The 25,476-nt window shown below is 44.4% G+C and overlaps 1 protein-coding gene across 7 annotated transcripts in view; it reads right to left on the reverse strand.

The window, feature by feature from the left end:
- PTPRM (protein tyrosine phosphatase receptor type M) overlaps positions 1–25,476 on the reverse strand; it is a 687,660-nt gene that overhangs the window by 213,442 nt on the left and 448,742 nt on the right. For 4 of the 7 annotated variants that reach the window (XM_084778137.1, XM_084778138.1, XM_084778136.1 and 1 more), the window contains exon 14: positions 20,735–20,809. The exons of the other annotated variants lie outside the window; for them this stretch is intronic. In XM_084778137.1, the coding sequence (XP_084634263.1) occupies positions 20,735–20,809 (75 nt within the window). The remainder of the gene's footprint in view (positions 1–20,734; positions 20,810–25,476) is intronic. 7 annotated transcript variants of the gene reach the window in all.

A 25,476-nucleotide genomic window follows, 5' to 3' on the forward strand; every position in this document is an offset into this window, starting at 1 on the left:
AGTTAAGTATTAATGACAATTATTTTATGTGATAAAAAATTAAATATTATTTAAAAGATAATGATAATCTTAAGAACACTAGCTTCCCTAACCTAGATAGCATAGCCCCAGGTGGCTTATGTAGAGGAAATTGTAATGTTAAATATATGGTTCAGAAAAATCAATAGAAAAAATGCATATGTGATAAGAGGATAAAAACCTATAAATGCAAAATGTAACATTGTACTTCAGAAGTGGGGGGGTCCAACCTTTTCTATTTTTATTTAATATCCAATTTTAAATGTGCAGTTTTCAGAAAAAAATATTTATCTCACTAGCTAGAGGTTACCAGTTCTCCAAATATATTTTTAATGTAGCAAAATGATTTTAAACTTCTTCTTGTTCTTCTTGGTTTTGTTCTTGTTCTTGCTGTTCTTGTTCTTCTTGTTCTTCTTGATCTTCTTGATCTTCTTGATCATCTTCTTCTTCTTCTTCTTCTTCTTCTTCTTCTTCTTCTTCTTCTTCTTATCTTCTTAATAAGTTGTCATTAAATATACCAATTGAGAAAAAAAGAATTTAGGGGAAAAAAACCTTGAAGTTAAAAAAATTCCCACATAAAAAAATAAGATGACGTAATTGAGAAAAGAGAAGGGCCCACTAACAGTCACACGCTTGCTTCTGCCATCCAGTAGGTTTTGAGAAAAGAGCAGGGCCCATTAACAGCAAGGCCCCAATTAATCACTCTCTCTTATAACAGTTGCCTTGGTTTATTTCTCTTCACAGCAATAGAACCATGACCAAGACACCATAATCTATAAAATTTAATAGCACAGACTGTTCTTACTGATGAAGAAAGATGGGTGGTTTCAAAAAACCATCATTAAAGGTCTCTGATACAGTGTCTAGGGTGAAGAAAAAAAAAAAAAAAGGAAACTCAGAAGACAGGGAGTGACTGTCCAGTACAGTATCTGATTAGTTTCAACTTGGCAGAAAGAAGAGTTTTGGCCTTGTGCTCCATGTTAAATAACAGCAGCACACCAGGCCAAGATCATGATGTGCTCCCCCACTGACTCCAGGTCTGGACCTAACTTTGACTGTTGAACTGTTTGCATAGATTTTCCCAGGAGGCTATGAAGGCTAGTGCTGATGACCAGGGCTCCTGGCCACCTTGCCCAGGGCTTCCCTTTGCTAAGCTGGGAAAGGCTGAGGTCGGGGAGGGGTAGCCCTGGTACAATGGCACCACAAGGAATCCTCAGCTGATTACTGCCAGGGTGACTGTGGACATGGAAGAAAATAATCACCAATATTCTCCATCTATTTAACAAGTGGTTTCCTGACACCTAACTACATTTCGTTCTGTGCATTAGGAACATGGCAGTGAAGAAATGGACAAAAGTTGAGAATTTATGTTCTGGTGTTCAAAGGGCGAGAACTGGTTGAACAGAGTCTGTGGGCCACATGGTTCTCAGTGCTAACCCCTGCTGGGGTGATGACCAAGAAGAACCAAGAAGGCATTACTAAGACAATGGCACTGGGGAGTGAGGCACGTCCTTACCCTCATGGTGTGTGCCAGCACTGGGAAGAGATGTTTCCGGTGAGCCTGAACCGCTGCCAAGGAGTGGAGTGAACTGGGAAAATCAGCACATGGCATTGGTACGTGGGGGTCACTTATGTAAATAGGAAGAATTCTGATTCAGATGGGAACTACCAGAGAATTCTGAGTGGAGGAGATTCAACCTGGTTGGTATTTAACAGCACTATCTTGGACGGAAACAGACACCAGAGTGAGCTTGGTGGAAACAGATACCAGAGTGAGCTTGTTACAATAACCCAAGCATGACTCATGGTGGCAGTGGTGGAGATGTTGAGGCCTTGTTCACTTTCACGTATTTTCATGGTATGTGGCAACACCTTTGTATTGCACACCTGATATCAGGATCTCTAGGAGCCATTACAGAAGGCGCAGAGATGTCAGAGACTGCCATTGACAGTGTGGGTGAAGCAGGCTCCGAGGGCAGGGAGGGAAAACAGGACCACTTAGGATTCAGATAATGACATCCAAAGGAGAGGTCAAGCAGCATTTGGGACAGCTGAGGTCTCTGGGTATGAGATATAAATTTAGGAAATGCCATGAAAATGTTGGTGTGTAAAGCCAGAAGTCTACCTAAGGGTACCGAGGAAGTGAAAATTGAGAGGTGAACCAGCCAAGGGGTTGTGGAAAGGAATCAGGCAGGAAGAGGCCATCAAGGTGAACAAAGAGAGATAACACCTCTGCACCATGCCCAGTGAGACGTACTCCTTGTGCATTAAGATGACAGCATCTCTGAGGCCAAACCCTAACAACAAACAGAAGCGAAATCCAATGATAAGGGGTGGAAAGTCCAGAGGTGAATGCTAAGCAGATGAGTAGGTGAGCAAGGATGCCAAGGGGTAAAGGTGTGAGGGAAAGGGGGAGGGGCTGCCTCTTGAGTAAAGGGGCACAGTGACGTTATCCCTGATGCTGCCAGGGGTGAGGGCTGGAGAGGAGAGTGGGAAAAGGTGAGGGCTGGAGCTTCGGCTTATCCCAAAGCACACGGAGCTCTGGGATCTCTTCCTACCTCGGAACCAAAGTGAAGAAAGAGGAGGAGGAAGAGGATCAGGGTGCAGAACGTAACGAACACTTGGCGCTGCTATCTTCCAAGATGGCGGAGGAATGGCTAGTGGGCGTTAGAAGTGTAGATGCTTTACCCAGGTGTCCCATGTCACCTACGTACAACAGCTGCAGAACACACCACAAGCTTGTTCACACGACACAGGTTCCAAACAAATGCCTCTTTAGGAAGTTCTTCTCCATCTCCTGGACACCAGAGGTGGGGTACGTAGAAAACAGAAGTTGTGGGAACATGGAAGACGTGCTGGAGTCGCAGGTCTGCCCTGGACTCCCTTGGTAGCACAGGATGACCCTGACCTTGAGATTCTCTTGCCTCCACTCCCCAGGCCCTGCCCCTGCAGGCCTGCACCACTGCACACAGGCTCTGAGGTACTGGGCATTGAACCCAGGGCCTGGATTATGGTGCCAGAGTGCTCTACCAACTCCACCAACTGGGGACACGTCCCACCTCCAAAAGCTTGGAAGAGCAGTGGCTAAAAAAGAAAGACCAAATCTCAACTGAACTCGTCCCAGTCACTTCATGCTAGTGTTTTTATGACTACATGGAGGTAATAATCTAATTTTTTGTCTTTTTTCCCTCTTTTGACCCTTTGTACAGATTTTTCTGTTCTCTTCCTTTAGAAGGAACATACAGGCTTTAAATATTGTTATGAGACAAATCATTCATGTCTTGTTGCTCAGAAAATTGCATTTCTTTGCAGTCTTATTTAGTTTATTTTTTTGTTGTGCCTTAGTGTTATATGTAATGGCAAAACAACCCAAAGCTTTCTCATCTAAATTACATAGTATTGTCTTTCTTCCTAGGAACACAGTCAATTACAACTCAGAGAATAACCTGTGCTTACACTCTGTGTAACCTGATTATACTTTTGAATTTATGGCTTTCCCTCCGCCCTCGCTTCCATGGCAGGGCAAACAGAGCTTTCACAATTCCCAAGTAATGGCCACATATGTAGTTTTTCATGCACAATGGAGATACTCAAGCGTTTGAAAGGTACCCCCCTCCCCAAATTAATCCACTCTCTCCTATTTTGGTTCTAATTTCATGACAGCTATCGCTTCCATTTATTGATGTGGCTGACACACCCCGTGGAGAAGACAATTTATCACAAGTGCTTTGCACTCACTATCTGGACCCTAGAAGTTCCAATAGAATTGTTAATGCTTTCACTGTTCTGATTAAATACTTTCTTTTCTCACAGCTTCACCTCTAGAGTCATGGTCAAGTCATAAAAGAAGGAATCAACTTATCAATATGATGTCATCAGCCCCGTGTGTTTTTCACGTGAAGACCATGATCAATAAAAGTGACACCTGCAGCCACGTCAGGTGTTTTGGAGGATGAGTTAAGACGGGGTGGAGGCATGTGCCAAGACAATGGGACTAAAATGTGAAGGTATTAAAGTTACCGCCTGTGGTTAGTCACACTTTTCGCCATGGCTTATGCTTTTAGCTCATGGTCTGGCTTTTGTTTAGCACTTAAAAATTATTTCTGTGGCAGGAAGAACTGAAATGTTTCCTGAACAAAGTCCTGTTTGCAACCCTCTACCCCAAGCCCTTTCTGCTTCTAAAACTTCTCATTTCTTTTCTTATTTTAAAAGAATGAATATATTTAGGGTCAGGGAGATGGCTTAGTGCGTAAAGGCACTTGTCACCTTCCCTGGGACCCGCATGGTGGAAAGAGAGAATTAACTGCTGAAGCTGTCCTCTGGTCTCTACACACCCACAACACCCAATTTATATTCAATAAAGTAAACATGCTTGCTATAAGTATCGATCTTCCGAGGGCCTCAGAATGTGTATAAAGAGTCTAGGAACTGCGCGCTGGGAGGGGTGTGCCTTCCCACGCTTCCAGGACTGCACATGCATGGTCCTCAGAAACATAATGAACACGGAAGGAGCCCAGGACTCTGTTTAGTGTGTAGAAACACTCTGCTAAGGAGTGCCACCTCAACTCTAGAAAAATCCTTTTGAATATGCGGGCATAAAAGGAAGTCTGTCAGAGAAAGTCCGAGAGAGGATTCTCACACACTGTCTGGAGTACGACGGGTACTCAAAGCCAGAGCAAGCAGATGAGTCTTAGCCATGCCCTCAGCCCTTTGAGGTGGACTCAGTTACAAAAGGGACTTAGTCTGGTTAAGGCTGAAGAGGGGACACTTGATACAATGACAAGCCTGCCAACCTCTGGCACACCACGTGGCGCCACACACTCTCTTCATGGCTGCTTCGGCCTCACGCCTAGGACTCCACTTTACCTCCTGCTCTGAACCTCTGCATTCTACATACAGGTCTTATCTAACTGATTTTAGTTAGAACACGCTGCAGCCATCCTGAGGACCTAAATAATAGCTCAAACTGGGTTTCTCTTTAGCAAAACGTAAACCACAAATCCAAGACCTTCCTAGAGCTTGCTTCAGAACGCAGTCAAGGCCTTTTGAACTATTTTCAACATCATTTTTTAAACTTTATCCCTTGCTCGTTTCTACTTGCCTTCTACCATGCTTGCATCTGGCGAACGGAGGTGCTTTGTTTTCCCCCAGGCAGTTCCCTTTCCTGGCCTTTTCTGTCTCTAGGATGCTTTCCCCAGGCCCCCTCTGGAGTTTCCGTCTCCTCCATCCCCCACCCCCACACAGCCACAGTACTACCTGTGGCTTCTCACCATGGATCAAGAGTTCGCTCCCCCACACCCTTGAGAGAGAGAGAGAGAGAGAGAGAGAGAGAGAGAGAGAGAGAGAGAGAGAGAGAGAGAGAGAGCATCCATCCGGCTTTCTCTCTCTCTTGCATAAAGCTCATCCCATTCAACCCAAGTTCGGTAATTCTAGTGCCTCATCTTTATTATCTGCTAAGCTACGTAGGCTTTGGGACAACACTGGGTCAGCTCATTGGTGTACCCTTGATGTGACCAGCCCTGCGCCTTGTCATGTGTGCAGCACACACTCAAGGCCATGTCTGAAGAATTCAAATCTTGGTCACAGTCAAGCTCACTTTAATTTCCTGCCCTTCCATTTGCCATCTTTATCTAGCACAATTGTTCTTTGTTTATATTAAAGCCTTCAGACATTGGGCAATAAGCACACAGGGAAATAAAAAAGAGGAAAAAGAAGAATTAAGTCAACATCACATTGGGTCCTCTTTTCTGCTCTTTGTTTCACAGATACTGAGGGTTTGGAAAGGAAGCAATTAAGAAGGGGCATATGCCCCACTTTAGATGACTTTCCACAGATAGCGTGCAAGAGAGGATAATTTCTGAACATGGTCTCTGAGGAGTGGCCAGAGAAGAAGAGATGAAGGAGACCCTTATCAAGAAAATCACTCCCAATCAATGATATTAATATAAAAAAGTGTGGAAATAAACACTTGTGTCAGAGAGTTGCGTTACCCACAGCAGCGGAATGCATCTCCATCAGTGACCTGCAAGTTAACTGGATCTACAAAAAGAGACAAGAAATGAGCCGCTGTCAAGTATAAAGTGCTACGAACGCAATGCTTGAAACGATTAAGCGGACACAGGCCATTTTTCATGCTTATACAGGAAATTTGTTTTAGACGTTTAAACTAGCCAAAACTCATTTCCATTGTAATTACAATGGCCTGGGGTCCTCTGCAAAGGAAAAATGCAGAGAGACATCTGATAAGATAATAGTAGTGTGATTCATACTATTAATAATAATTTTATTTAATAAAATGGTTACTGCCTCTCATCCTGCCTTGACAGCACTTTCAAAGTTCTCATCAGTTAGAAGAAATAGGTGAAATATGAACATCAGCTTTATTAAGCCCCAAACTAGCTTAAAGACACAAGTGGCTGACTTTGACATATCTTTAACTGTGTGGCATTTGTGCATGAACACACAACAATATCTGAAGAAATTACACAGAATATAATGGGAAGCTGCCAAATGTCAAAAGATAACTTTGAGGGCTGAAGAGTCAGTAAATGCTGGCCCATGACCACAAGGACCTAAATATAGATCCCAGCACTCACATGAAAAGCCAGGCATGGCAGCAAGACTGTAGTCCTGACATTGGGGAGGTTGGGAGCAAGAAGGAGCCCTAGAGTTTCCTGGGCAGCCAGGCTCACTGGGTTCAGGGAGATAATCCATCTCCAAAAAAATGTTGGAAAGCAATTGAGAAAAACACCCAGCATTTACATATGGCTTCTACATGCATTGCATGCAGATCCATACACATGTACATATCTGTGAATACATATAGAAATCATTTTGTTTTTTATTATGTTCTTTTCAAGGATATTTATCATCTATCTATCTATCTATCTATTTATCTATCTATCTATCCATAAAAATCTTGAGTGAAAAAGACAAAGATAAGTCACAACATCTACATGGAATCTTAGGGAAAAGTTGCTATGCCAATATAATCTCTTTTAGTGGAGGCAAAGAGATGCAGCCCATCGCTGTCAGCCCCCACCATGAGGAGTTCCATTCCTCCTTAGGGACCACTACTCAGGGAAAGTTGGGTCCTTGAGTTTGCTGTGGAAAAGGATTTTAGGATGAGTCAGAAAAGAACAAAGTTAGGGAGTTTATTAAGGAGCTATGAGGCATATCACACACTTTATATGCTGGCATTTAGAAACAGCCACTCCTCGCAAAAGGTCAGTATACATCTGGGCCATGGGTGTGGCCCTCTCAAGTGAGAAAGTGGCAGTTAGGTGTCTACTATGGCTGTACACACACACACACACACACACACACACACACACACACACACACACGTATATATATGCATTTAAAGTTATACAACATAAAGGATTGTTTCATGAATTGGGTTGAAGTGTAAGTAAGTTTAAAGGTTAAACTTTAAAAACTAATTAAAACATATATGAGCTGGCTTTGACTTTTCCCACTTCATATTTAGTCTCTGGAAAAGTTATGAAGTGAGACAGTCTATTGTCCCCCTTACAGGAGCCTAGTAAAGTATATCCTTGTAGTGGGGATATGACTCAGGAGCTTAAAAGGTTTGGGATACAAGCATGGAGACATGAGTTGGAATCCCCAGAGTCCCTGCAAATTCCAGTGAATTATCTGTAATTCCAGAATGCTATGAGGAGATGGTGAGAAAGGACAATCCCCAGAAGCTGTTGGGTCCGCTAGCCTGATGTACAGCGGAAAACAATACAGAGACTCTGCCTCAAACAATGTCCTTTGACCCCTATTTGTAATACACACACACACACACACACACACACACACACACACACACACACTCTATGGAACTGACAATCGGGTGTCTTCCTCAGCTGAAGACAAATACCCGGGTGCCCTCATTTGAGACCAGTAGGACAAAGTAATCCCCAGTGACCAGGTAAACAGAGGAAAGTGTGCCTTACAGTACCCACTACTTTAGGCCACTCTGGTTCAAATACAATAGGTGCACTTGAAAACACAGGAACTTTTTTCCTTTTTATGGTCTTCATCACCACCATTGTCAGAAGCAACATAATAAATAGGCTGCGTCATGTTGACGCTGTACGGAGACATCATCCGTGTGGGCTCTTTGTAGTCCTGATGTATGGTAGGACAGCTGTCTTCACCCACTGGCTCCACAGCCAGGCTAACCACAGCCGAGGGGTTGTCCTCAAGCAGGCGCTCCCAAGCTTCAGAGGTCCATCCCGTCACAACATGAAATGAATTCTTTTAATCAACTGACTGAAACGTTTGAAGACTTCTGCCCCCAGGATTGCCTCTGGTATGACGTGATTGTGGGTTTGGGGTTTATAAACCCTATCCTGCCTGGCTTCTGGGTCTACAGTTCTTTCTGGCATGGGCTTGGTGTCGATCACAAGCAAATAAGGCAGTCTTAGTCTGACCTTCATCGATGGCTTGCTCCTGTGTCTTGACTGTGTTCCTCCCATACGCCAGTGCACTCACAGACCCCAAGGCCTACACGCTGCCCATGCCAGTAATATCCAACACACCAACAGATGCATTTCTTAGATGCTCAATTTTGGGCATCTCTAAAGGGACACAAGGATACATGTGTGACTAGCAATGGTCTAGATCAACGGTTTTCAACCTGTGTACCGTAACCCCTTTGGGGGTCAAGCAACATTTCCACAGGGGTCACACATCAGATATCCTTCAGATTGGATATTTACATTACAATTTCTAAGAGTAGCAAAGCTACAGTTATGAGGTAGCAATGAAAATAATTTTATGGTTGAGGTCACTACAATATGAGGAGCCACAGTGTTAAAGGGTCGCAGTGTTGGGAAGGCTGAGAAACACACTGCTCTGGATTGACCTTCAAAAAGATTCAAGGACAACAAAACAGTTTTTACAGACTAAAAGCGGCAAAGGTGAAAAAGGCGGGCCCACCTTGCTCAGCCTTTCATGTACTGTGGCATTCAATGTGCTATAGCCCAAATGAGGTAAGAAATTACACTCTCCTTGTGGGGTAAGAGATGGCGCCCTCTCTGTGGGGAAAGAGATGGCGCCCTCTCTGTGGGGAAAGAGATGGCGCCCTCTCTGTGGGGAAAGAGATGGCGCCCTCTCTGTGGGGAAAGAGATGGCGCCCTCTCTGTGGGGAAAGAGATGGCGCTCTCCCCTTGAAGTAAGAGAGATGGTACTTTCCCTGTGAGGTAAAAGATATGGCCCTTCTCTCCTTGTGCAGAAGGTGAGATTTCAAGAAACTAAGAGATTTTCCCAGAAGCCTGAACTTGAACACACTACCATTTGTCTCAAGAACATGATTCCTAAGTTATGTGCTCTGAGATCGAGACTTCCTAAGTGAGCAAACTGATTAAAACCAGAAGATCACAGCATGGTGGCCTGCAGTGGTAACCCCAGCGCCTGGCTGCTGGAGGCCGGAAGATCATAAGCCTGAGACCGGTGAGGAGCCACCCTGAGGAACATAAAGGGTTCAGTCTTAAAACAAACAAACAAACAAAAAAACAAGTGCCAAAGCTGGCTGTGGTGGTTTATTTGGGTAATTCCAGCACTTACTTGGGAGAGGTAGTCAGAAGGAGAAAGAGAGCAGACCATCCTCTGGTTCATGATGACTTCCAGAGCAGCCTGAGCTTACATGAGACATATCTCAAAAAACCCACAGACAAACAAACAACCCAAATGCAAGCAAACCTGCCTAGAGCTAGGGTTGGGTTTGAGGCTCCAGCAATTAGCAAGCAGAAGGCAGGGCTATGAGCTTGATGCACAGCACCGCCAATTAAATAAAAAGTAGAAGCAAGAACGCAAGATTTAGGTGCAGAAGCCTATCTGACCCATTCGAAACCTGGCCAGGAAATGGGCCACGTATATTTGAAAGTGGTGCAGATTCGACCCCTGACTTGAACTGCTGGTGGAGCAGAGGCCATGTTTCTCTATCCCTCACAAACCCCAGGAGGAGGAATAGAAAGAAGAAGAGCCCAGGGAGGCCCACCCCAAACTTGGCATGCCTTTGAAGGCTGCTGTTTGATCTTTTCTAACAAAGAACAATGTTGCATTTTGACTCTGTAATACACTGTTTTTTTTTTTTTAAATGTTATTTTCTACCACTGGTCCTCAGGGAAAGTAAGTCTGAAGAGCTGTGCCTACTTGTTCTTGCAGTCCTAAGGCGTTTGTGATGGGACGCTGGCTTGCCAAAGAGTGTAATTCAATAGTGTAGGCCAAGATCGGCCCTCTCTTCTCACTTAGCACATAATCCAGGTAAAGGAAGTTGCTGCGAAGCCTACCTAGGCTGGCCTCAAACTCGTAATTATCCCTCTGCCTCAGCCTCCAAAGAACTGAGGTTAGCTGAAGGGCTGGGCTCTCCCCACTCACGGTCCAGGCCTCCCTTCCCCGATTCCTAAGCCGGTGAAGTTTTATGAGACCAACCCCGCTTGCTTACCAGGCCCATCCCCCACAGTTTGCTGTATCCTCTCTCTACAAGTTACCATCTTAAGACGACAGACAGTCCCGACTTGCTTTCCATCCTGATTAAATTAAACACATTGGATCAAGCCCAAAGCACTCTCTCACAAATACTAGTTATTTTGTAGTCACGAAAAATATATGGACACGAATGACTAGGGGTGGGCCAAGGCCAACTGGAAATTTAATCAGTATAACCCTTGGACTATAAATTCTGAGTGAAATTCATTCTTAGACATAAAGATGTCGGGGTTAATCTGCCGACTTTAGAGTTTCAATTGTAGCAACATTTTTTTTTCCCCCTGAGTAATAAAGGGACGAGAGTGAAGCTAACACTGCAGTGTCTGTCAAACGAGTGGATGAGAAGACACATCGGCCATGGAGGGGAAGGCTGTCACCAGGCCTTAATTAACATTCAGAGAACGTCTCACTCTTGTCCACTTTGTCCAGCTATGAGGGACACATTGATTCTATCAGATAGAAATATATTTCCTGATAGACAATATAGGAATAATCTAGCAATATAACATCTCACATGGAAAAAGAATCTCCAAAGTAAGGCACCTTTTTTTTTAAACTCTATTTTGCTTATTTAACCAAAAGTGGCTTACTGTGAACTCAAAAGTTTCCTTCCCACGTTCTCTGTGGAAAAGCACCATGTACCAGGTTAATATTAACAGGAAGAGGCACACCTCCTAAGCCATGGACTTCCAACCTATGCTCTGTAGGACAGAACCTTTGCCCAAGGCATGTGAAAGGCAACTGAGTATACATACCTTACCACACTGCTGACAGGACACAATAAAACTAATGAAAAATCAAAGTCTTCTACGCTGAAGACATTTTACATAAAGATTCTTAAGTTTACATAATAAAAATGTAAAAAAATTTCAGTGTAATATATTAAAATATATATTTTTTCTAGAAACATGGCAAAAGAAGCCAAGTCTCCCGGGGCACCTGGCATCTTCTCTCCATGTTCTGGTAACTGTGTTGTTTTATAGATGAAACTGCCAAAGCAAAATCACAAATACAATGCAAGAAGGAACAAAAAGGGCACCTGTCCACAGGCATACTAGCCCCATTAAAACATGGCCACTGGTGCTGCATGAAGAAGGAGACATCCCCTTGCTTCACTTTGTTTCTAGGTCGGAATCTCAGAACCTTCTAGGAAATTTGGTGAAAGATGCCAGAGCACCTCGTGACCTGTGATGGTCTCTGTAGGCAAAGACGAGTTGCCAGCCCACCCTTCAGTGTTCACTGTGAGATGTGCAGGGCCATGTGAGGACTGCAGCTAACAACACTTGGTGGTAAGTGCTGCTCCTCACACAGCTGCTGCTTCTCCTTGCTGCTCATCGGTGTAAACGAAGAATCCAGCCACTTTACTGACCAGGAAGCTGAGAGGGCGCAGCCTTCAGGCTTTTGTTCCAAAATCTTTCACAGTGTCGAGTTGAAAGCAACTCCACACCACACAGGAGCAGGATTTAGGGTTCAGCTGCAGATACCATGTTCCCCTCTTCCATTACCCGCTCCTGACTGTTACGAACAGTTCAAGACAGGCTCAGCATAGGGGCACGCCACGCCCATAATTTAAACACTTGGGAGGTACAAGCAAGCAGATTCTGTTAATTCAAGCCCAACCTGGTCTATGCAGTGAGGCCTTGTCTCAGAAAAACAGTGATGACAAGCGTCAAGGTACTAGTGAACTCAGGCAATAAACTTACTTGAACTGTTTACACAGGTCTTAGTGAAAGCCAGAAATGCAGCTTCGTTGAGAGCCAAGAGCCACATCACACTTCTTCAAGTGGTTTTTTGTCCCCTATGGCTACCTATTTCAGGGAGTAATCATGCCACATTGGACTTTCTTCTGAGCACAGTGCCATACGTTTCAGGAAAATAGGATGGGAAGCAGATAGGAGGTGGCCTATGTAACTCTAGCCTAGGGAACCTTCCGGAATCCAATCCATCCTGTGCAGTCCCTGTTGCAAGCTCTCTGTGGCAGGGAGAGGGCCCAGCAGTTAAGAGCACCGTAACTGCTCTTTAGAGACTTTGGTTTTATTGGCAGCCCCGCCCATCCCCTCACAGGGAAGCTAACAACCATCTGTAACACCTGCCCCAGGGGATCCAATGCCCTCTTCTGGCATCCACAGGTATTGCATGCCATAGTACACATACATGCCTGCAGGCAAAATACTCATACACAGAAAATAAAAATAAAGAAATAACATAGTTTGGAACTAAGTACATGCCTTTAAGGACATTTCTCCTCTATAGATGACTTCATCCCCTTAGGAAATAATAGCTGGTTCCCAAGTGTCTTTCATTTGTCCAACACTGGGAAAGGCTATGAAAGTTTAACGATATGTAGAATATGGACTTTATATAAACAGAAGCTAGAACTCTATCTATATTGTCTCTACAAACACAGCAAATTAAGTCAACAATGTCCTATGGTACAGCTACTCATGAGTCCACAGACCAAAGCCTTACGACTGAACGTAACTGCCTGCAGCTAAAGGAAAGGCCTTACCTCAAGGTACGTCCTGCAAGGGGGTTGCTTGGCCTCTCACGCATTATCCTCTCTTGCTTTTTAACCATGATGAAGTGAACAGGCCCCCAACGTCATATGTTCCCAGCACAATGTCCTTTGCTACCACAGGTCCAAGTCAACAAGAGCAAGTGCTTCTGCATTCTGAAACCATGAGCCAAGGCAACCCTTCCTCCCGGTTAGCTGATGGTCTCGGGCATGTTGCAATTGTTGTGAAAGCTGAAGAGAAACTAATACTTGCAAAGGATCATGGGACAGGGAGGAGAAGTGTGACAGTCTGAAGCATAAGGAAAGGATCGACAGGACTCAGAAAGGAAGTAGTGACTCTTCAGCTTAGGTGTCACAGGGTCCCGTAAAGACCAAACATAGGCAACGAAATAATGGTGATGCCTTTGACAAATGATAAGAGAAATTCCAGTTTTATCATATAGCAAAACATAATCCAGAAGCCTCTTCAATCAGAGACCCTGATAAAAGCACAGGAAGACGAGGGGGCTCCTGTCAAAGGCTAACCTGACAGTGCCAGGTACATAGGAAAACTTCAGACACGACACTCTAGTGTTTTGATTCTGAGGGACAGAATTGGTGACTGGATTAAAAACTGGCACTATAGATCAAGGTCCTGGGCTGTATCGGTGATAAAAGCAGAGAAAATTTTAGTTTTTCAACCATCTGTCTACAGTCACCTCATCAGCAAATCCTATAGCAGTTAACATTTTCAAACCCGCCACCACTCCCCAAGAGTGTGAAAACGCTGCTCTGATGGCTGGCTATCTGCCTATGGGAAAGCTAGATTTGTCCCCAGGTGACCCCTCAGATACTGTCAATAGTAACTGCTAGAGAAATTCAAGAGATAAGGCTAGAGAAGACTTGGAAAATGGAAGATATTCATAGCTGACTAACTCATGAGAGGGGGGAGGAAAGAAGACCCCAGAGTAACTAAGGAAACTGGGAACATTTGACTATCGGCAAGTAGAAACATCTTTATACTCAAAATGACAATAAGCATGTCAAAGGCATAATGATGACACTGAAGGGGAAGGTTATGATGTAATGCAAGTGGCACTTAGGTAGGTGAAGACATTCTGACTGATGGAGAATCTCAGGGACCCCATCCCCAGCACTCTCCCTGGAAGCTCAGGGTTTTGACAGGTAGTAAAGCCGGCACCATGGAGAGTAGAACGCTTGGCCCTTGGGTCCCAGGGTTACCTGCTAAAATAGGATGGCAAGGTGATCTTGCCAGTTCTATACACAGGAAAGAGCTTGGTCTGTGAAGCCTCAGTTCAAAGCTGAAGGGAAAGGGTGTTCATTCCTGCTTCCTTGTTAGTAACAGGAGAATGTGCATATCTGAATGCCCAGCATCAAGGGGGAAGGGCAAGCAGACCCCACAGAGCGATAGGCAGCCAAGAAGGGCAAGGACTGTGCTGCACGTGCAGTGGCTGGAAGGTCACGGCATCGTGCACCTAATGAGACGTGTGTCATAGGGTGATGCCAGCAAATAAGAGTGAAAAGCTTCCCACTGTGTGCTCAAGTGCACACTCATGAAGAATTGGCAGGCTTGAAAATTGTCACCTGCTATAGGGTTCGGTGCTGGTGTCAGTGTAGACACAGGGTGAACTTTCTCATAAGTGACTTTTTCCCCCCTCTTTGATCACTGATAAGACCTAATGGCCTAATGTGTGTTTAGCATGAAGAAGGGAAGAAGGCAACGGACACTTGTGACCAGTGCGTCAGGATAGAGGCAAACAGTTCGCAATTTTCCCCTAACTAAGATAAAACATGCTAAGGTAGAAACATAATAACTACTATTTATTGGAGGTTTGCTAAATACTCTATTAGTTTATTTAATCCTGGCACCGACTTCATGAGTAGAAGTGGGTATGAGTCCCATGTCACATACTGGCGTGGTGCTGGGATACTAGATCCTTTGCCAAGGTCACTCTGCTGCTAAGTGACAGGGCTGCGGTTTGAACTGGACAGTTTGGTTCTGAATCCCACGCACTGACCGCCCCACTGGCCACGGCAGTTCTGAGGCGGCCCAGGATGCTGCTCAAAGGCACCTGAGGGCTGACGGCTTATCATCTGGTAGTTGGCTCATGCATTTGGAGGGCGAGAGATCTGAGGTTCTTGTTTCCACAGTGTGCTAAGTCATCTCCTTCTGTACATCAAAGTTAAAGTCGCCACCTCATTGAAATGTCCCAGTTTCCTCTCTCTGCTTAGTTTCGCTTTTGCCTAGGGCTGGAGTCTGTCAACTGGAGACATACTGTGCTTGACACTTGGCCTCAGCCACAAAGACAGCAACAAAACCTGTGCTTTAGAAAGACAGTGTCGGGGCCTCGGAGCATGGTCTGTTTAAAGTTTGATAAGGACATACTCATCAGTGTTATTTCCAGGAATTTCCTTGGGCTTACAGGTGTTGTACTTCAGTGATGTTTGTTTTTTGAGAAAAGCTGTCCTCGTGTAAGACCTAACGGCTGCCAAGCTCCTTGTTGGGTAGGAGGGTCTAACATCCAAGGTTCCCAGGGAGAAGGTACCAGGAATGGAGGAAAGGTAGTGGGGCCAGGCGACATCAGAGCGTTAGCACATTCCCTGGGAACTGAGGGCTAGGAAACTTATAACTGAGAAGCACTTGGTGACTGGCAGAAGACTCCTATGTTGCCTTGAAGATGTGGGGATCTGCATGCTATTTCTCCAGCTGGAGCTGAAAGGAGCTGAAGGAACAGGAGGCAGGGGACGACAGTTCCAAGGTGGCGACGAGCCTCGGCAGGCAAGGGAGCGGTGAGAACCAAGCAAAGGGGCTCGTGGTGTCAGGGACGGGTTGAGAATCAAGTGAGACCTGGCAAGAGCACGCGGAGACTCCGGGATGAGAGGTGTGTCATGCACACGCTGAGGTGGGAGGGCCCGAGGCGTCTGCTCATCTAGCCTGGGTCAAGTTGAAGCTTCTGAGGTCTTTCCGTAAGGGGATTCGGCAGCCTATGCGTGTGTCACTCTCTTGTGCTTCTTAGACGCAGTGGGAGATGTGACTGTGTTTCTCCCTCGTGGGGCTGTAGGGAGGCACTGGTGGCCAAAGCTGGGGGCGTTCCAGCACTGTATCAGACACAGAAGCTTTTCCTTCTTAGATGCCTAGTTTGGTGGTTATATGTCTAGAACTTGGTATATTTTGTTTCCAAAATATCTGTATTGATTTGAAGAACCAAATCCAAGACAGCCTCTCTCTATACAAAGTTCCCTCCCCCATCAGACTCTAGCTGAGCTCTTGTGGACGCTCTTCTCCCTGGGCCTCAGCTACAGTGTACAAAGATTCGAATTAAGCACCACCTGGGCTCCCAACACCTCAGGTCCCTTAACATGCCTCCCCGAGAAAACTCAGGCCTTCCAGAAGGATTTAATTTCTTTCTGCCAACACCCCAGGGCAGGGCCTCAGGGCTAGCAACCCAATTTCAATATGGTCAAGTCAACAACTTCAGATGGGTTTCTCAGATCAACCTGTCTTGAGGCCATCTGTAATGCCAGATTTCCCTAACTGCCCCCTGTTCCACGCCCATTCCTTGTTTCTTTGATCTCTCTTTAAAGGGCCAGTCATCTCTGATTGGAAAGCAGAGTGTCTTAGCCAATGTTTCAAATCTATCACCACCGCTTTAACACCTGGCTTCATCTTTGACTTTGCACATGGTCCACACACAGTGAGTGTTCAAAGCTCGAGACTGTGCGGGAGTAACCACTGGGTAGTCCATGTTCTCTCTCTGTCCGTGTCTGGAGGTTAATACTCACTGTTAGCTTGATGGACTTATAATCCACAGGGAGTGTAACGCAGGTCTATTCAAGGGTGTTTCAGGCAAAGCGTTAAGGTCAGTACCAAGCCAAGGCCACACCCACGGTGAATAAGGAGAAGACTGTGAGGTGAGCACCAGCATCATCTCACTGTGCTGCCTGACTGCACATGCAAAGTGACCTGCAGGTCTCCTGCTCCTGCCAACATGACTCCTTCATGAGGGGCGGGGCCTTCAAACTGTCAGTCAAAACAGACTCTTGCTCTTGTCAGGTGTTTTGTCCCAGCAGTGAGAGAGGTCACTCGTGTGAAACTTCTTTCTCCCTCCCACACTGCTTTCACATGCTCTGATACGTCTAATTTGTCCTTGAGTCCCAGAAGCCATTTTGTTTGGAAGTATTTTAGGCCACAGGCCTTACCATATTAGATGAATGAACAAAACAAATGAATGGTAAAAATCTGCGCATGGAAATTCTCCACAGCACCTCAGAGTTGGATAGGTAATTAAATCATAAATCAAATCTTCATATAAAAAGTCTAAACATATTTATCTAATCAATTCTAAGTTCCTACGGAAAATTTCTAGCATGTTTAATTTTCTGTTTTCTTCCAAAAGCAGTTCTGTGTTACTAGGGCTTATGACCCACCAGTACGAGATGAATTTAATCTAATAGACTGAAAAACATCCCAGGAAGAATAGAAGATAAACATCTCTGTGTGTATTTTAGGTAGTGAGTACTGGAAAAGTACTTTATATTCATTCCAAGTAAATGTGTACGTGTGTGTGTGTACACGTGTATGTGTGCATGCATGCATGTGGATATGTATGTAAGAGAATGTGTAAGTGTGCATGTATGCCCATGTGTGTGCACATATGTTTAAGTACATATGAGTGAGGGTGTGTGAGTGTGCATGTGTGTCTAATGTGTGAGAGAGTATGTGAGTTGTATGTGTGCACATATGTGTGAATGTATTTGAGTGTGCACATATGTGTGAGTGTGTGTGAGTGCATGAGTGAGTGTATGAGTATGCATGTGTGCACATATGTGTGAGTGAATGCATAAGTGTGTGCATATGTATGTGCACATATATGTGTGTGAGTGTGTGCACACACAAGTGTACTTACTGGTTGATGATATGTTCTTGGGCCTGGGAGTAGAGGTTGAAGAAGCCCTCCCTTTAAGTTGTTGGTGTGCAACACCAACACTGTTTATGGCACACAGTCAGAGTGTATAATTACAGCCTCCTCTCTGGATGGTCCTGGTACCTGTGTCACTCACTCAATTTATTCAGTTAAGGAGCATTGCTTCTGTTACCAGCACAATCCCCAGTGTTGGGGTCAGGTCACTAACATGTTTTTTCTCTCTGGTGTTAGGTGAGCAAGATGGTCCTGTCTACATGAATGCATATCTGGCTGGTATGCACACTGGTACAAGAGGGATGAGGATGCAAGGACCTTGTGTCCTCCCAAGAGTTTCCCAGCAAGCTTTGAGCACTGATTGACCAGGACTTGTAGGGGCATGATGTCAGCATGTTAGGAAAAAAAAAAGACAGCATAGAAGAGACCTCAGAAGGCCACCATTCTTTATTTTGTTGGCTTCTGGAAGAGCCAGGACTGACTAAGATGACAAACAATTGTTCTCAGATGGGAAAATTAGAGTGACAGGCTTCCTGACCACTCCCTAAGCCATTAACCTCATGGGGGAGGGTGTGGAACGTGTGTCCCCCTATATGCCATCTGACTGCTACCTTAGTTTTGCTTTCTGACCAGGAGGATGCTTATGGTCCATTCGCAAGCATGTGCAGGTGTATGTTTTGATGCTTTTGATACAACTATCCCCGCTGCCAAGATGCCTGGCGACCACACAAAAGAAGACTGTGTCATGGAACCCTCCTTGGCATCTAGAAGGGGCTCAATAACCGGCCTAAAATAACTGGATGACGTCTTGGGCTTGGAAATAAATCTACAGCAGGATGTAGTATGCCTGCTGACAAGCCTCATGGCTGTTACAAATGAGTCATTAGTGAGATGGGCAAGTATCTGGGTAAGCTGAAATCATCACTGAATCAGCCACAACTGTGGAAGAATAGGTTTCCCTCCTGGTTTTTTGAGTTATTCTGACCCACTATTGCTTTAACCCCTCATAAACTAAATGATGTAGGCAGACCAAGTGAGCCCAGGAGAGGCTTGGTGCCGTACTCTGTGGTTGATGTGTGTCCTTTCTGCAACAGTTCAAAATGATCACGCGCTCTGCTTCTGAGTGCTGCCTTGTTGAGTACCTTGCTAATCATAAATTTTACAGAGGAAGCTTGGCTGTGGAGCACCTCTGACTTCATGGTTAGTAAATACTACGCTTGGTTTGATGGCAGAAGAGTCTAGGGAGGACAGAGAGAGGGGCAGCCTAACTCTGTTCCCTTTTAGTACAGGGCTAGCTCATTTTTAATGACTTGCTTACAAGACTAGGGCCCCAGAATATGTCCCAGGGGACGGAGGAGGCGTGATTTCCCCAGAGACTCCAGCCAGCCCTCATTTGGACATCGAGCTGAATAACTTTGCGGAGGGGTGGGGCCACACTAAGAAAGGTGGTACCCATCCTTCAGTTACTTTCCAGGTTGGAGGACATACCACACATGGGAGAAGGAAGACTCTTAATAAGCAGAACTTGAACAGGTAAGAGAAACATTCTTACAATCAATCTGGAAGGAAGAGAACCATCAAATAAACCCAGAGCTCTTGGGTCCTAGAACAGAAAGCTGAAAACACTCCCAGACTTCTCTTACACAAAGGGGTAGCATTAGTCTACTTTTTATTTTCTTGTCAACCAATACATTCCTGGAATCTCAGTTGCTTGATTTTTCAAAATACAACAACCCAGGCAGTTAAGATTTTTCACCATGAATTAAATGCAACATGTTACTTAAATGAACATTACGGATTCTTCCAGATACTGAGAAAACAAATGCTGAAGTAGAAATCAGACAGAAGTGGCTGTGGGTTCCTGACTTGGCTTTAGTAATGCCTAAATCGCAGACAATAGCCTACAGTACCTGGGCCCTTTGAAAACAGATTTCTGAGTCCTGACCACCTGATTGGATTAGCGATTTTGACCATGACTTGCAGGGCAAAGCATTCGACGCCTTCATCTGGAGTAATTTACTGGACTTTTCTACTGGACACTCACTTGAATTTATAGCTAGTGAGTGTGAACATGCCACTTTCTTATGCTGTAGATAAGGACCAAGTTGGGCTCCATGATGCTAAACCATCCAAGGTTTCTTAATTTTTCTAAGTTGTTGAGCGATTTCCCTTGCAGATGTGCTACTGTCGTATGCAAGTGCAGGGCTGTAAGGGATGTAAGGGATGCAGTCGGCTCAGCAACAATTATGCATCAACAAAGGGTTGTTTGAACTCCATCACCCCAAACAGTTCTGGGCGGCTCTGCTTTATAATTCTGTCAGATAAGGTCATGTATTGCTGGTGAATGTGCAAACTCAGTCCCACAAGATGAAAAGTAAGCCTTTCTAGCTCTCAAATCTCAATGCCTTTTAAGATTTATTTGCAAAAATGGGAACATGTATTTTTTTCCCAACATTTTCCTTGAAATCCTATCAGTTGGTGTCAGTGCTGTTCCAAGTCCAGCAAATTTCATTTCTATTTAACATTAAGGTAGAAAGGAACATACCAACAGACCAAAACACACAATGGAGGCATGCAGTGGGGTTGGACTTAATGCATGGGTAAACATGTGCACACATAAGAGGCCAAGCATGTCACTTAATGCGAGCAAAGGTCTGCACCAGAGGGTCTAGAACATTCTAAACAGGCCTTAAGCAAAGGGGGAGATGTAGAGGGGGAAACAAAGCTGAGCAAAATGAGCAGGAAATGGGCAAGATGACTCATCTATACTTGAATGTCTGACCTGTTAGTTGGCCGTCGCCTGCAGCAGGGGCGATGCGAATGTGAGGTGTTGTAAGCTGAGTCACGATTATCGCGGCTAAGGCAAAGGAGGGTTCCCAGGTCAGCATGCATGAGGGAAGAAAAAGCCAGACTGAAGCTAGGCTAGCAAGAAGAATTCCCATCAGTACAGCAAACCATCTCAACTTCGTTCCGAAAACAGCGAAAAGAACAGGAAAGGAAAAGAAAGAAAACACATACACACACATAGCAAGACTTTCATCTTCTGAATTCTCTTCGCTTAAGCCGCAGTCAGATTTCTAACTCTGATGCTGTTAGACATTTTGCCTGAGATCTTGGGTGGATCAACTGAAGAACAGAAAAAGTAAAGCACCCATCCCCCAAAGTGCGGCTCTGCATCAAACTGAAGGCTGACATGTGTCCAGTCCCAGCTGACTGGTGACACTTGCTAACTCCTATTAATCAAACTTCTGAATCTCACTAAATGACTTGAAACTATGTTGCTACGCTACAGTGTTTCTCCACTTCCCGTAGCCAGGTCTGTATGGAAAACAGTATTCTTTTGCTGAACACATTTTTATGTAACCTCACTGATAACCAAGTTTCATGTGACTTTCTATGAAAACCATTTTTATTTCACACAAAAAGAATAAAACAATGTCTCTCAAGGACAAAATAGAAGCTCCCACTTGCTTTGCTGTCACTGTCATGGTTAACATTTGCCCAAAGAAATATTTAAGATTTTTGAAGTGGACCATGCTGGCTTCTTTGTGTGCCTACACAGCTCAGCAGTTGTGTTTAAGCAGTCAACATTTATGACACACAGATATTGAAAAAAAAATAAAGAAAATTAAAATGTCAGTTGTAACACGATACAGCTGGAAAGTGATGCAAAGAAAAAAATATTGGAAAATTAAGAATAGGCTTACATGAAAGATTACTAATTTACCCAGAGCAGCCTGGGCACTATTAGAAATGTGACAGCGAATAAGGAAAATAGATCATCTACCATCTGCAGACAATTAAACCCCAAACTGCTGCTGCATAATATTTCTTGCTATTCCTATGATTCACTCAAATGGTGTCCATTGCTTCTTACAGCTAGATGGCTGGCACCACTGAGCGAGGAAGGGGCTTGGCAGGTGCTCTCACACTACCAGTGAGTTTGTTCTGGCTGCACCCTGTGAGATGGACAAACTATTTGGTCAGCATTTCTCAAAGCATCACCAAGATCACTTTCCAGGCCTGACACATTATGCCACTGTGAACATAGCTGTAGGTCACTGGACAAAATGCTGCTTCTGTGGCTTAAGGTGACACTGGCACCAGTTCTGTGTTCTAGACACCCAGTGCTTTCATTTGGTCATGACCCACTGGTATGCTTTCCATAGATTTTGGATTACTTTAGGGGCATCTGATCTGATCTGCTTTTGTTCAAAGAAAAGATTGTTTTATAGAAAAAACAGAACACGTATCTAACACCAAAAAGGTGACTCTTATGAAAAAAATATAATTGGCAGTAGTAGCTATGAATAGCAGATATTCACAACTCAAAACAATGACCTGACGTGAAGCCCTTTATGGAGAATGTACACTGAAGCCCTTTATGGAGAATGTACACTGAAGCCCTTTATGGAGAATGTACACTGAAACCCTTTATGGAGAATGTACACTGAAGCCCTTTATGGAGAATGTACACTGTGAGCACTGGGAAGCATCTCTCTGGTCCATTTCTGTTTTGTAGAGTTTATCTGCGATACTAGTTTTAGTTCAATCAAAGCAATTGGCTGCTGTCAGTCAGTAGGCCTACCAATTGCTCTTACAAGTGATGTTTTATCAGAACACAGCCAAACTCAGTTATCTAGGCATCACCTGGGGCCATGCTTGTCCCTCAAGCCAGAGCTGAGAGTGTTCGTGACAGATAAGTCACATTCTATAAAGCCTAAAAATATTTATTCTTGATTAGTTAGCTAATTAATAATTCAACTTTTAATTTATCTTCAGTGATGGAGATTGAATTCAGAGTGGGGCATGTGCAAAGAAAGTACCACTGAGCGATAGTCCCTGAAAATCTGCAGTCTCTTGCCTCGGGTACTAAGAGCTTTCTGACCTACCTTAACATGCCAGTAAGATTAATTTATAAAAGAGATGATGACTAAATTTGGTAAAACTAAGCCATAAATTTCAATGTAGTTCTTTGAAGAGAAATAACAGAGTACAGTACGCTGTTCACACAGACAGACACTCGAGGCGCAGGCCTCTGAACGCCACTAAGGTTGCCTGTAAGGTGATCTGGGGTTTGTTGAGCCATTTGCTGTTCTCTGTACTTCTTTTTGTCTGACTCATGAGGATGAGTTTGGGGTCTGAGGAATTTGGGGCATATGGGGCTATTTAGCTTCCTGAATTTTAGAACCTTTCAGGGGTTAAGACATTCCTGGATCTGTATTATGAAGACAATTTTAGATCAAGAAAAGAAAATATTTCTCCACAAAACGCTGAACGCTGCAAGTGCTAAATCCACAGCCCGAGCCTGCACAATGGTGGATTAGAGCATGCAAGTGTCTTACTCTATTTTTGTTTGCTCCTGAATTGAATGTGAGTAATTAAAAGGAATCTTAATTAGCTTTACATCTCAGCAGACATTCTTTTGGGCTCTTTTATCAGCACACTTCCATTCTGCGGCATGATGGCCTAGGGAGGATGGTGTTTCTCTGAACAAAAGAGTGGAAAGAAAAACAGTGTTGGAGAAACTTCTTCAACAGCCCAGTGATTTAAAAAAAAAATCACATTTCTGAATATGGTTGGAAATTGTATCGGAACAATAGAAGTCCTTCAGTTCCCTCAAGGTCTCTCCCTGCAAAGCAGTCACGTTCAGTGCAGACTCAAGTCAAACGAGACAGCAAACGTCCAGACAGCAAGGAGCTCTCCCTAAAGAACAACAACCTGTGTTCCTTGTGGCTGAGGCTGACTGTCTCACTTCCCCGCTTGTTTGGGGAGGAGTTTTGCACGTGTTTACATGCAGATGTGCTTTTATTCCTAGCTGCCCTGTTGTTAGGGAAGGTACGGCAAGGAGGGGACGAGGTTAACCTTCAGGACCTTCTCCACGGCGTCAAAGCCCAATTCACAATTAGTTCCCCAAACTCTCATCAACTCAAGATCTTCACAAATGGATACATCTGTGTGTCTAGACTTTGGAGTCTACAGGTTACCGTATAAGTAACATACAGAAGGCAGCACATAACTCTTCAGATAAGTAGAGAGCAGCAAAGCTCCAGCGGCTGTATTTTCAAGGAGAATCATAACTGGCATTCAGCATGGGAAGTATTATCTTACAGGGGATCAATATATGCAGCTTAAGCTGGATGTTGCATCAATTAGAATGAATATGCCTGATTTAATCCAGAAGAAAATTTATTTATAAGATAGACTTTGGGTTTTTTTTTTTAACGTGTATTTTGTCAGCTTATAACTGCTCATCCATAAATCCTTCTAAGCCACATGAAAAGGCTTCTACCCGAACAGTTACTATTCTTGTAAAGGAGCTGTGAGTACATAAAGCTAGAGAAAACACACACACTATAATTATTCAGGCGTGAACCCAAGGAGACTCAAAAGAACTGAACTAATAAAAATTGGGGTATGATTTTGTAGAAATAATAATAAACGTTTGGAGAAGCAAAAAAAAAAATAGTTCAGAGGTCTCCTATCATCCCATGGTACAGACTGGAATTGGCAGGGTTACAACAAATGCCCTGTGAGTCCTGTTGCGGGGATCCTTCGTCTCGCTCAAGAGAGGAGAGTCTACAGTGTGTTTACCTACAGGCAACACTCAAGCTAAGGCTGTACCAATGCAGCACTTCCCTGCTGCCACAAGGTAAAGGAAGGGACACAGGAGCATGGGCAACCTTTCCCAGCAGGGGCGGCTGTAGTAACACACCTTAGCTTTTGTTTTCCCTTTGTCTGGTTTTTATAAGTCTTTATATTCGAGATGATGAGTGTCAAAATACATCTTTGGGATATGATTAAAATAATCACAACATTAAATTCATAAATAGCATGAAATCTAGTCTTAAGAGGCACCCTCTTGCCGGGCGTGGTGGCGCATGCCTTTAATCCCAGCACTCGGGAGGCAGAGGCAAGCGGATCGCTGTGAGTTCGAGGCCAGCCTGGTCTACAAAGTGAGTCCAGGATGGCCAAGGCTACATAGAGAAACCCTGTCTCGAAAAACCAAAAAAAAAAAAAAAAAAAAAAAAAAAAAGAGGCACCCTCTTACTTGAGATTACAAACTAGCTCTTTGTGACAACAAATCCGCCTCCGGGTCTCCTCCATAAAGACACTTGCCAGCAGTGGCTCCCAGGAGTGGTGTAATCTCTGTGTACTCACAAGCTTGCTGAGGAAAACGTGTGAACCGGAAGCTCGGATGAGCCACCACCCCACCATCAATGTGTGGCAGAGCACACTTGAGGTGCCAGAACTCTTAGAGTTCAGACAGCTTCATTCCACGACACTGAGTTACTAGAGCCATCTGTTCCTCTGTTTAGATGGAGTCTTGGGCTACACAGTGTAAAGAAGGGAACTTTTCCTCATCCCGAGAGAGCTGACTCATCAATCTGTGCCCTGACCGAGAATTGCCCAAGCCTTGCACACGGGCGTTAAAGTAGCATAAAACCATGTCCAGGGCCTGGAGGGGGACTGCTTCCTGAGACATCTACTGAACTGTGTTTTAGGAGACAGAAGTGACAGTGT

This window comes from Acomys minous (genome assembly GCF_964271855.1).
Source record: "Acomys minous genome assembly, chromosome: 4".
In the NCBI taxonomy this organism is placed as follows: domain Eukaryota; kingdom Metazoa; phylum Chordata; class Mammalia; order Rodentia; family Muridae; genus Acomys; species Acomys minous.